Raw genomic sequence first — 13,923 nt, forward strand, 5'->3', positions numbered from 1 at the left:
AATTATTTATTGTAATTAACCATAAATTAGGAGTAATCTTAAATTACTGACGCTGATGTTTTCGATGATGCTAAAACATATTTTTATTAACTGTTTTTAATATTCCGGTTCAGGACCAACCTTAAAATTGTGTACATTTGCTGTTTTTTCCATTAATTCCCATGTAAAGTTTCCAAACCTGAAAATTCTCAGAGTTTTGCTGTTCTGTTTTTTTAATTGTATTATGTTGAATGGATTCTAATGTTTATGTTTGGGCATGATACAGTTTTTTGAAATTCCTAATTTCCAGTTAATTCCAATAAATAATTCCTATGTAAAGTTCAATTATTGAAAATGCATAAAATTCCAGAATATAAAATCCTGTGGAAAATTACTGGAAATTTTCCGCCCTTTTGCAACCTTATTGCTGTGTAAGTGAAGATGAATTCTGTGTAGAGTTGCAAATGGAACGTAAGCTCAAGAACTTTGGGAATATTAAAAATATTACCTTTTTATGTGAATTATTTATTGGATTTAACTGGAAATTGGTAGTAATTTTAATTAACTGATGCTAGAATATATTCTTCTTAACTTTATTTGATATTCCTGTTAAGGGCCAACCTTAAAATTTGGAAATTTGCAGTTTTTTCCATCAATTCCCATGGAAAGTTTCCAAACCTGAAAATTCTCAGAATTTTGCAAATCTATAGTTGAAATGTGATGTTTTTTAAAAATGTATTATGTTTAATGGATGTTTGGATATATTTATTAATTCTAATTTTACTCCTAATTTCTGGTTAATTCCAATAAATAATTCCCATGAAAAGTTAATATTTTTAAATATACCAAAATTCGGGAGCATAAAATTGTGTGTAAGCTTACTGGAAATTTTCCGCCCCTTTTGCAACCCTAATTATGTGCAAGTGAAGATGAATTCTGCATAAACCTAATAAGTTCTGCACAAGCAGATAAAATCATGTGGTAAATTCTGCAAATTCAGAGTATTTCTGCACGCAACATTAAGCTTCTATTCCCCTGCAACGTGCACGATGCATCTTGTTAATCTAAAATAATGACGTGTTTTATTACCAACTTTTTTTTATCACAGTTCTATTTATGTTACTTCATGTTCTGGTTGGGTTAAAGCTGCAGTTATTCTCATCACTGTGTGTTTAGAGGATTTGTAATCCGCTCACTTATGTATGGGACCATTTCCTCTAATGGTTCCATCCACGCTCCCTTCATCTCATTCTAACATGACACAACAATTTTCTCTCTGTGTCGCAGGATATTGATTCGTCTGCTCGTCAGACTTTGATTCTCCAGTTGTTGTTTTTTATGGCGCTAAAATCCAGAGGAGTTGAGTTTTATGCTGCTGTTGCCTGAGGAAACGGAGAGTTTTCTACATGGTTGTGTTTATCGTGTGAGTGTTATTTGTCCCCAGCGATCACTGCGAGCAGGCAGCCGCTGTTTTCTCTTTTCAGCGTCACTAACCCTTCCATTAAACGTCCTCATCACTGGAGCTAATTAAAGCAGTAGATGCTCATTTGCTAAGCAGCAATAAGATGCTTTAAAGCAATGGTTTCCAACCAGTCTCATACTGGGAGCCAACATAAGTCTCATGTTTATGTGATATGTTGACTAGGTTAGCTGCAGGTTTACTCATCCCACCGTCCAAAAACATGGACCATATGTAGGTAAAAAAACAACAGAAATTATAACTTTTATTTTGCTCTAATTGTATTTCCATCTAAGTTAAATTTAACCTTTTGAAAATGCAAAATATCTAAATGGTGTGGGAATGGAAATAGTTTATGAAGCTAATTTTTTGTGTTGTTAGATAGTAACCGGATTGGAAACCCCCTAATTAGTATATTAAAAGTACAGCTCTACTAAATAAAAACAGCTTCTATTTGTTATAGTTATTTGGTTGTGCCATACTTAACATATTATGTAGAGCAGGGGTTCTCAACCTTGGGATCAGGACCTCATTTCGTGTCGCAAGGCACTGGGATGGGGTCGCCACAGGCCTTCAAGACACTAGGAATACATTTTTTTTAACAATTTGAGCCCATTTTTAGGCCAGACTATTAGACTCAAAACACCACTCACTTTGTTCTTCTTCTTCTTCTTGTTCTTGTTGTTGTTGTTGACCCTACCCTAGTTAAAATCGTTACTCCTCTGTTATTCGTGAACGGATCGGGCTGAAATTTGGTAGCTATAATCTATGGATGTCTACACATAGATGCTCTGAGCCCAATTTTTGATTTGGGGGCCCCAAGGGGCCCCAAAAGAAAAAAAGAAAAGTCGATTTCTCATTTATTTGCCAACTACAGTTGGTAGTTCTAAATCATTGGCATTTGGCACATACCAATATATAAATGGGGCCCATTACCCTGTACGTGTCACGGAGCAGCCTGGGGGCCCCATTTCTCAAATTACTACTCCTCCATTAGTTCTCATTAGATCGGAATGTAATTTGGTATGATATGAATGAATATGATGAGACGCTCAGAGCCCTTTTTTTGAAATGGGGCCCGGGGCCACACTCCCCATTTTCTGTCATTTCCAAATTTATGGGAACATAGTCGTGTGATATATCGTTTCAAAGATAATTCAACGTAGATTACGACAATGCCTCGCACAATTTGATTAGGGGCCCACCACCTTTTGTTAGGCAAGTCGTTTTCTCATTTATCTGTAAGTCAAATATTGCGACAGTTGGTGGTACCAAATCATTGACACATACCAATATATGAATAGGGCCCATTACTCCGTATGTGCCACGGGGGCGCCAGGGGGCCCCATTTTTCAAATAACTACTTTGTTAATGCTCGTTTAATTGGGCTGTAATGTGACATCGATATTCTATGAGCTGATGTCAAGAGCCTCTCTGAGACTTTTTCCGGTAATTTCCAAACTTATCGGAACATAGCCATGTGATATATCGTTCCAACCTAATTAAACGTAGATTACCATTTTACGTCTCATAATTTAATTTATTTTACTCGGTGGAACCGAGTCATTTCACTGAATTCTTGGTAGCGTGGTATGTGCTTTTCGGCCGTAGTTCATCAGAACTTGTTGCTTAAGATTTTTAATATTTAGAATATTTTTGTTTGAGATTGTGTGTGGTAAACAATAGTGAAATAGTAATTAAAATTTTTTTTAATTAGACATTTCGGGTAATCCCTTTTTAATTCCTGGCGACCCCAAGGTTGAAATACACTGATTTAGAGTGTGTCCCTTCTCCTCTATCTATGATTGCAGACATCACTTGTACCTGTTGGTGTTGTAGTTTGACTAGTAATCAGTTATTCTGTGACTGGATGCAGGTGACGGTGCTGACTGTAAATGTGAAAAATAACATAAAATCAATGCCGAGCAGTCATTAAAAGTGTTTTTTTTTTATTATATTGTGACAGAACAAACAGTCTAGATTATTCTAAATAGCAGTAAAGCCTCACGTCTGTGTCACCAGTTATAACAATTACCAGTTGAACTCGTACACCAACATGTAAACGTCCATGTAAATGATGTCATCATCACAGCTGTAACAACAAATATCAATGCCCTGAAACAAAGTTGTGTGTGTAGAAGGCTGAGTTGTAACTGTGTGTGTGTGTATGTGCATGTGTGTGTTCTCAGACCTGAAGAGGGAGGCCAGTATCTGCCACATGCTGAAGCACCCCCACATCGTGGAGCTGCTGGAGACCTACAGCTCAGATGGGATGCTCTACATGGTGTTTGAATTGTAAGTTTCTATTGTCGTCATCATCAAGTATGTGAAGGAGAAAGAAAGAAATAAAGCTGCAGTATGAAGGCAAAGTAAAGCCTGAAGCAGATTTTCCAGTAATCAGCAGCAATATAAAAAGCGTGTTAGCCTAAGCCTGGAGTGGAGGAAGAGAAGAAGTGATACTGTATGAGGAGATGAGATTAGGATCCTCTCAGCCAACTCTTTATCTCCATTTCTGCTCTGACTCCAGAACTAATTCCTCTGTGTTTTCATTCTTTTATCAGACTCCAGGAAAAACGCTGCAGTTTTAGCAAAAGCTCCATCTCACACTTCCAAATCTTTTAAGTCAAGCATCAGAGCTTCATATTTGACCTTTATTTAACCAGGAAAGCCTCACTGACATTAAAAAACACGTGATATGAAACGATTCATCGTGATTTTAAAATATTGGAGCGATGAGCAGTAATGCTGCGTTCAAAGCAACTCAGAACTCTGGATTTTCTGACCTGCTACTGTCCTTATGAAGGCCACAAATCACACAAACATTACTCTCTTTATTGTTTATAAAACACTTTGAAGACAGAGTGGAATTTTTAGCTTGAAAATGCTGAACCCAGCATTTGCTGCACTGTTATAGAACATATGTAGACAAATAGCATCTCTAGGTGGTGCAAATCTGGTCGAAATTCTATATAGTGTCCCCTTAAAGCTGCAGTATGTAGAATCGTGAGACTGGGATGAAATCAACCACGCTCCCTCCCTCCCCTCCATGTTTCATATTCACAGATATCCTCATGAACGTGCACAACTGTGGAGTTCTTAGCGACTTTTTACTCATTAGAGATTAGTGAGAAATGTAGGGACTTTATATCTTGTTCTATTGGAGAGTATGTTGATGTTTTAGAGACTCTGACATGAATGTTACTGGCCTCAATTTGCAGCGGCCGCAGTGATCCAGCTGCTGGTCAGAGCAGACCCACACCACTCCACATCCAGACTGCAAATGAATTGCATCTGTTCTCTTCAGTGTTGGACGGTAACGCATTACTTGTGACACGTTACCGCCCCAACATTACTTTTGTCAGTAACTAGTACTCTAATGTTTTTTAAAGAAATAACGCAGTTAACATTACAATATAGTGCGTTTGTCCGTTACTTTGCTAGCTGCAGTGTACTTCCTGTTTACAGTGGCGCTACATAGTTTTGCGGAATGCCGTGCCAACCTCCGTAAAACAGAAGAAGAAGAAGAAGAAGCGTTGTCAGCATGTCTCTGTTTATATCACGTGAGCTAATCATGGCGAGTCAACGCAAGAGCAGGACGAGCTTCTCAGAGTTGGAATACAAGCATTATTTAACCAATCTGTCTCCAAAAGATGCATCAGTGAAGTTAAGCTAATGCTGCGTTGGTGGACGTGAGGGAAGCCTCTGCACAGAAACAACAGCATATGGATTTTAACGGACTGTGACTGTTATCCACGGACTGGTCAGCAAAGCTATTGCACGGCATGTTGTTGTAAATAAGAAGCCTGTCGCTACTGCTGAGCTAACGCTAACAGCAGCTCGTTAGCCTGATATGTTTAGCATTGTGTAGCTGAGAAACATGCTGTGAGTTTGTTTTTCCACATTTATTTTTATAAGCATTTTCAACAGCAGAATGTGCACTTGGAATATGCACAGCTTACTTTACATTACTATGCTAAGGCTGAAAAATTAGTTTTAATTTTTGAGCAGCTGTTTTGTGCTTTATATGCACATCATTTATGGTTGTTTTATAGCAGTTTTTGTAAAGCAGAGTTGGTCAAAATGTATTACTAATGTTAATTCAGACTGCTTTCTTTTATTTATTTTAGAAGGTTTTTTGTGTTTATGTTGAACATTATTGCTAGTTTTTGTACTTAAGCTGTAAGGGAACATTCTAAGGTTAAACACAACTGTTTTTATGATGCTGAAGCCACTTTAATGTTTGATCTTTGATTCTAAATAATATTCAGGTTATTTTGTGTTTTACTTATTTCACAATTCTTTATAACATTTTCAGATTCTGCTGGTCTCAGGTATAGAAACTGGTGTTGAAAGAATACTTAGTGTTTGAGTCAGATTGGTGTTTGTAAAGATTAATACTGAGCAGAGTTTAATTCTGTTAATGTAAATAATTATAAACTGTAGGGTTGGATACAATAATATTTCATTTATCAGAGGCTTTTATCCAAAGCAGTGTTAATACAGGAGCAGTAGGGTTAGGAGGGATTCAAACCACTGACCCTCTGATTACAAGCCAGCTTCCTTAACCACTATTCCTCCACCACAGAGTTGATCAACGGTGGATAATTTTCTGATACAGCACTGATATGAAGCTGTACGGACACAAATCAAAAGTAACTCAAAAGTTACTTTTTCCAGTAATGCGTTACTGAATGAAGTAACTAGAAACGGTAACTAGTTACTTTTTTGAAGTAACTAGCACAACACTGGTTCTCTCCACCTTGGATATGCTTCTGTAGGTTTCTACGCTATGTATCTCATCTGTTCTCACTCTGCCTCTGACACCACTACGTGGGGCAGAGAACATACGTTCTGTCAGAGTATGTTTGTGCCTTTATTCTGTTGCTTCTCTACGTCGGTCTCCCCTTTTTTCTCTTGCTTTGTCGTGTAACAGTTGTGCCTAACGCCGCGATGGAGACTTCTGCTAGAGCGTCCGCTATTGCACTCTTACTACAGATAAAGATAAGAACGCGACTTTAGCCGATCAGCCAATTGTAACGCCAAATCACAAAATGCAAAATCTCATGGAGCACTGTGTTTGTAAAAAGAACTCTGATTGGCTGAAATCTAGCGCCACGCTCCGAGATTTCTGAAACTTCTCTGCTTTGTTTTTATTTTAGACTCTTTCTTATTTTATCTGAGTGCATTAGTCTCTAAACCTTTTTATCATTTTTAGCTTTTGTCAATCACGTAAGCAAATTTCTACAGTTGAATTTGTAAGAAAGTTGCTATATAAATAAAGTTTGATTAATTTGATTGATTGAGAGCAAAGAGAAGGTCCAGAGAACTAGAGTCCACTCAGAACACTTTGAATTACAATATGCTCAAAGGTGATTATGTATTTTTGACCAAAAAAAAACTTACATACTGCATCTTTAAGTGGGCTACTGCAACCTTTAAGTTCCATGATTTCCAACATCCCAAATGTGCCCCTAAGCTAAAATTTCACCCATTAACGACCCTTTTAATGCAGGAATGAATAAATACAAAAGCGTAACACGTTAATAATAGTATAGTAATTATAGTGGTCCTGGTTAAGAAAGTCCATGCACTATATGTCAGGTAGTAGTCAAAGTGTAGGTCGCTTATTGTTCTTTCCTGGTTTTCCAGTACATCTCTCATGATTCTTCATGGAATACGTTTGTTAGAAACTGTAGGCGATGGTAGACGGCCTGTGGATCAGTTTCCTGTGCTGCTGTGGTAATAGACTGTGATAACGACACTCCTGCTGCTCATCGTCTCTCAGCTCAGGATTATCTCCAGTGCGTGTTTTAAACTGTGGTCCACACATCTCAGAGAACTGTAGGTCAGCGGCGGCTACATCCTGGTATTAAATGTCATTGTTAGTCTTATCTTTAAGGTTTAATTCCCCACAGGAACAAAGGAAGGAAGCAGTGCTACTTCTCCTCCTTAGTCTGGTTTAAATAATGCACAGTGCTCTGACCGTGAACTCTGTTTGCTCACAATCCTTAATAATTCATTCGTTTCTTACTTCATCCTGCCATTCATCATAATTGTAATTTCATTTATGAAAGATGTCTGAAGTCCAATTTGCTGTCATCATATTTCTGTTATGTAATATAAAAAAATAAATACGTGCAACCCAAAGGTATTCCACTTTTATTCAATATGCAGAATAAAAACAAAATAATAGAAATAAAATTGAATAAAAATTTGTAACTACGAGTTAAAACAGAGTTTCCTTAACACATGCAAATATTTTATCTGGGGAAAAAAACTGTACAAGTAAAATTACTGTGTTACAAAGATACTAAAAAAAGCACAAGTACCCTTAAAAGCAACTCAGTTACAGTAACATGAGTCGTTCATTACTTCCACCTCTGACCGAAACTACCAAAAATATACAAATTCTTGGACTGTTGTTATTATTATTCTTTTTATTTTTAAAATTATTGCGAATAATTTAAATAAATAAGAAACATTTGTACAATGTTTAGCTGGTGAAAACGATTTTGGATTTCAATAGTTTTTCCACTCTGCAAAAAAGGCTGAGCATATATATATATTATATATGCTCATATATATTATATTCTCTATATTAAAATGAGTTTGATTCACAAATGGTTCATATATTAATGTTTGGTTACGGTTAGGGTTTCTGCTTCTTTCCCCTCACACTCTACACTGTTTATCTATTATTATTATTATTATTATTATTATTATTATTATCTCTTTAATTATATTTTTGTTTGTTTATTTCTTTGTTTCTTTAACGAGAACCACATTTCTCTCACTCTGTTCTGACCACACTGTGTTTATTCACTATGTATTTTTGTTGTTGTTGTTATTATCTATGTATTAATGTTTGTATTATTTTTTTTATTTCTGTTTCTTTAATGAGAACACATTTCTTTCCCATCTCACTCTGCTCTGACCGTTACTCTACACTGTGTTTATTCACTTTTTTGTTATATATATATATATATATATATATATATATTTATTAATATTACTATATATTTATTAATATTTTTGTGTTTGTTTTTTATTGTATTTTTGTTTCTTTAATGAGAACCACATTTCTTTCCCCTCTCACTCTGACTGTTACTTCACACTGTGTTTATTCACTGTTTTTTATTATTTATATTATATATATGTTGTTTATTATTATTATTATCTATTTATTAATATTTGTGTGTAATGTCTTTATTTATTGTATTTTTGTTTCTTTAATGAGAACCACATTTCTTTCCCATCTCACTCTGCTCTGACCGTTACTCTACACTGTGTTTATTCACTTTTTTGTTATATATATATATATATATATATTATTATATTTATTTATTTATTAATATTACTATATATTTATTAATATTTGTGTGTAATGTCTTTATTTATTGTATTTTTGTTTCTTTAATGAGAACCACATTTCTTTCCCCTCTCACGCTGACCGTTACTTCACACTGTGTTTGTTCACTGTTTTTTGTTTATTTATATTTTATATATGTTGTTCTCTGACCGTTACTTGTTCTCGTCAGCATGGACGGAGCCGACCTGTGCTTTGAGATCGTGAAGCGAGCTGATGCTGGTTTTGTCTACAGCGAGGCGGTGGCCAGGTCAGTGTGCGTGTGTGATCACTTCTTCTTCTTCTTCTTCCTGACGTTGTTTTTCAGTTTGATGTGTTGATGTGTTCCGCAGTCACTACATGAGACAGATCCTGGAGGCGCTGCGCTACTGCCACGACAACAACGTCATCCATCGAGATGTCAAGGTATTGATCTTCTCTCAAGTTTTCTGTGTTCCCTTCGCTCTCAGACAGACAAAGCCATCTTTACTGCGTCTTCTGAGGAGCGTCAAACGTTTTTTTAATATATAGAACCATGTTGACACAGTCGGGGGCTACAAATATTCGATATCAAGATGGAAACGATGGCTTTAATATGGATGAGGACATGAAAAACAAAGAAAGCCTCAACCTTTCTGCAAATTTAAATACGCTGTTTATACACCATCACCACCTCGGGGATAATTCAGCGTTCCTTGGCATAAAATCAAAGCCGCGTCTCAAAAGTGCAACGATCGAAACCAGACCTAGGTAACTTTTATCACAGCGGGGGCCACAAAAATGTGATTATCTGATCCGAAGGCCACATTATCAACATTAATGTCAGCATTTAGAATAATGCCCAATCTGAGAATCATTACAGTAAAGTGTTTTTCTTCTCATTGTATATATTTTCTTGTCAGTATTTTTTTTTGTTCTTTTTGTGCATTTTGTGGTTGTTTTCTGTGTTTTTTTGGATGTTTTTGTGTGTTGTTCTTGTCATATTTTATATTTTTCTCTTATTTTCTGTATTTTTGCAGTTGTTTTTTGTGTTTTTGAAATCATAGTTTATTTTTGTTGTCATTTTGTGTGTGATGAGTGATTTTTTAGTTTTTACATACTTCGACTTACAATCATCGTTGGTGTTTTTGCTTTAATATTGTGTATTATTTATTTTTTGTTCATTTATTTTGTGTTTTTCTGTCTTTTCCTGTTATATTGTGTGTTTTTGGAGTCATTTGGTGTATTTTTGTTGGTGTTTTGTGTGTGATGAGTATTTTTTTAATATATTTTATCCATTTTGTATATGTTTTTGTTATTTTATGTAGTCGTCTTGTATTTTTTTGGTTTAATTTTTGTTATTATTGTTATTTTATATGTTTTTGGAGTCATTTTGTGTTTTTTTTTGTGCATTTTTTAATTATGTGTTGCGTTTTCTGTATTTTTCTGTAATATTGTGTGTTCTTGGAGCAATTTGTATAGTTATTGTGCTGTACAAAGCTACACCGGTGGCTGCTTATGGCCCCAGGCCTTCAGTTTCCACAGTGAAACAAACCCTATGTAGTGTGTAGTGTGTGACATGGCTTCCTCTGTGAGAGGGTTAAAGATTGATTCAAGCAAAAAAAGGCCCTGGTAAGAATGACCAGACTAAAGATATAGAGGGGGTAAATTGTGGGAAATCTGACACTCTCCCTATTAAACTATTTAGACAGAAAAAACAGCTAAAATACATGAAACGTGATGAGCTACCAAACTATTATTGATCGTCCACTCAGACAGAACTCAGGGCTATAAATGTGAGAAAAATGAGACGTACAATGATGGACAAATCAAGTTTTCTACCAGTAGGTGGACACTTCAGAAGGAACTGGATGAGGATTATTTAAAATCACTTACATGCACGAATCATTTCCAAATTTAAGCTCACGACACGTTGACAACTGGTCCATGACCGACTTTTGGGTTGAGAAGATCTGATCTGATTCTCCTGGCTCTACTCTGAGCTCCTCCTTTCTCCCTGTTTGTTGACAACAAAAATACTCAAAAAGATGACAGAAACACATATTACAGAAAAACACAAAATAAATATATAAAAAATGCACAAAAAAACTACACAAAATGATAAAAAAAATACACACATAACTCCAATAAGTGTTGGAGGAATTGTGCAGACTTTGTAGGGAACTATGCCCACATATTCTGGTCATGCTCTAAACTAGATCAGTTTTGGGAGGAGGTCTCTCGGGCCCTCAAGGAGGGGTTTGTTATTGATATTCCCAACGATCCACAGGTGATCTTACTTGGACTAAAACCAGTAGGAATAGGGGGAAGAGCTGCAGAATATTTATGGTAAATCTCTCTGACTGCAGCTTTAAAATGTATCACCATCAACTGAATGAAGGTGGAGCCACCTACCTATCACCTGTGGAGCCAAAGAATGTGGGATATTTATACGATGGAGCAGATAACCTACTCTCTGAGGCTCCAAAAACATAATTTTAATAAAAGATAGAGCCCCATGATAAACTGCTCATTCAATGGAGACCCCCCCCCCCTTTTTTTTTTTTTGATTGTTTGTCTTCCTTTATTTCTTACTTATTGTTTTCTTTGCAATAATCTATTCTTATATGTGCTGTACAGTTTTTGCTATTGCTCATGTAATGTACTTGTTGCATGAATACCTCAATTTACATTTGTTGTTGCACTGTAACCTGCTGTACTTCTCTCCATACTGTTGTGGATTGTGAACAAGATGTTTGAATTGTTATCAAAAATAAAAAAGTTAAAAAAATCAAAAATACACAAAATATGCACAATATTAAAGCAAAAACACACAAGATAACTACAAAAAATACAGAGAACACAGTGAAACTTTGAGTCGGGGTCACACAAAGTACAGACTGATTCTACAAACATTGTCATCCAACCACTGAGAGCCCAGTTCTTTCGAAAAAGAATCCACCCACACGTGTACTTTCTATACCTGCTCATCCCCTCGGCCCATCTGTCCTCCCACTCTGTGTTTCCCTCGATGATGCTGGTTGTGTTTCCTCCTGTGGAAGGTGTGGGATAGTGTTAGTGTTGCTCACAAAGCCTCCGTCTCATTTATAATTAACACCTAATTACCGAACAAGGGTTTTGACACGCACACAAATCAAACTTTTATCGGCTGTTGTTGATCCACATCCTCCCAGTCCTCCCAGTGAGTCCCTGAAATCGACACTGTTTGTTTTTCCGAAGCTTTGGATGAGGTGGGAATAGGAAAGATGAAGAAGCAAACGTGTCTGCAGAGGGAGCTCCAACACAAATCCATTACTCCTCATGAAAATCCCATCAGGTGTTATCTATGGAATCAGAACAGAACTCTTGCAGGGTTTTTCACATGCTTTGTTTCACAGTTGTATTTCAGATTCACAAATGCACACGAGCTGTTTCCCAAATACATATTTTATACAAACTTGTAATATAAATTCTGAAATGCACACGCTCTACCTCACAAATATTATTTTGAGACACACTTGTAATATAAATCCACAGATAATGCAAATTGCTGAATGTGCATTTACAAACTGCTTCTGAGCTGTGGAACACCTGTACATTTGTGAGAGAAATGTGTGTGGTGAATTATGAGACTGCCCTGACGTCACAAGTCAATGAACGTCACCATTGGCTGATAAAAAGTGATTGACAGATTCATCAGCCAATCAGGTGTGTTTGCTTTCAGCCAATCATATGGCTTCTTATTTTTTCTCCATACTCTTGTATGAACACTGCGTATGCGCACACATATCAGTGGCTCTGCACACCTGATTGGCTGATGAATCTGTCAATCACTTTTTATCAGCCAATGGTGACGTTCATTGACCCGCGACAGGCCAATCTCATAATTCACTACACACATTTCTCTCACAAATGTGCAGATGTTTCACAGCACAGAACCAGTTTGTAAATGCACATTCAGCAATTTGCATTATCTGTGGATTTATATTACATGTGTCTCAAAATAATATTTGTGAAGTAGAGCGTGTGCATGTCAGAATTTATAATACAAGTTTGTATAAAATATATATTTGCGAAACAGCTCGTGTGCATTGGTGAATCTGAAATACAACTGTGAAACAAAGCATTTGCATTCGTGAAAAACCCTGCAAGAGTTCATTCATTATGATACTGTTGTGATTCCGTAGTTATCTTCTAGACCAGGGGTCTGCAACCTGTGGCTCTGGAGTCTCATGTGGCCCATTGACTCTTTTGCAATGGCTCCCTGTAGCTTTAAAAAAAACAAAAAACTATTGAAATAAAGAGTTGTTCTTTTATTACAGAGGCTATTAATGATTAATTACAAATAAAATCAAAACAATTTGTTAACCTAAAAATAAATCACATTGTGCAATGACTCAGCACCTTCCTACTTCACCTCCTGCAACATCTACAGATCATCAACTTTCCTGCACCTGTGGCTAACCTTAAGTTTTAAATCCCTGGTAAATAACTAAACCAGTATAAACACTATTCTGGAAGAAAATAGAGATTTTATTTGTGTGGAAACAGATTCATTTATCCGTCAATGTGCAGGTTAAATATGCATGTTTTGTGTTGATCACATGATCATGTGTTATCAAACTTCAAGTTACTTTTTGTGGCCCTTTAAATGCATTAACTAAAAAAAAAATCTTCTTTATATAACATTGTGTTCATGTAAACTAAGATGCGTTTGAATTTGAAGATGCAAGATACTGTTTTGTTGGTATTTGTTGATGTTAATTTATATAAACTGTTTTTAAGCTGCCATTTACATGATCACTATAAATTAAATCAAGCATTATTCTATATATTTTTAACTGTATAGAATTTAATACACCGTATTGTCCTCATTGAAAAGGTTTTTTTTATTTTTTTATTTTGACTCCAGGAGGACTTTAATCCAGGTGAGATGAGACAAATTGGCTCCTTTGAGAGTAAAGGGTCTGAATCATCTTTTTTATAAAACACACGGGGAAGTGAAATGGTTCTCTGCTGAATTCTCCGTGTGTTTGTTTGCTATGGCAGAAACAATGTGTGCTGAGGATCTTTTTGACTTTTTCATGCACAACCAGGGGTTTTTTGGGGCAGCATGGAATAGTTTCAGAAGCTGCATTTACACAGGTCAGGTGGTAGAAAA

General features: G+C 36.1%; 1 protein-coding gene across 15 annotated transcripts in view; it reads left to right on the forward strand.

Moving 5' to 3' along the window:
• The window catches only part of LOC114454637 (peripheral plasma membrane protein CASK-like), a 126,815-nt gene that overhangs the window by 62,078 nt on the left and 50,814 nt on the right, over positions 1-13,923 (forward strand). For all 15 annotated transcript variants that reach the window (XM_028435209.1, XM_028435217.1, XM_028435222.1 and 12 more), the window contains exons 3-5: positions 3,628-3,733; positions 8,977-9,054; positions 9,137-9,209. In XM_028435209.1, coding sequence (XP_028291010.1) covers positions 3,628-3,733; positions 8,977-9,054; positions 9,137-9,209 — 257 coding nt within the window. The remainder of the gene's footprint in view (positions 1-3,627; positions 3,734-8,976; positions 9,055-9,136; positions 9,210-13,923) is intronic.

The sequence above is a fragment of the Gouania willdenowi genome, chromosome 21 (assembly GCF_900634775.1).
Source record: "Gouania willdenowi chromosome 21, fGouWil2.1, whole genome shotgun sequence".
NCBI lineage: Eukaryota > Metazoa > Chordata > Actinopteri > Blenniiformes > Gobiesocidae > Gouania > Gouania willdenowi.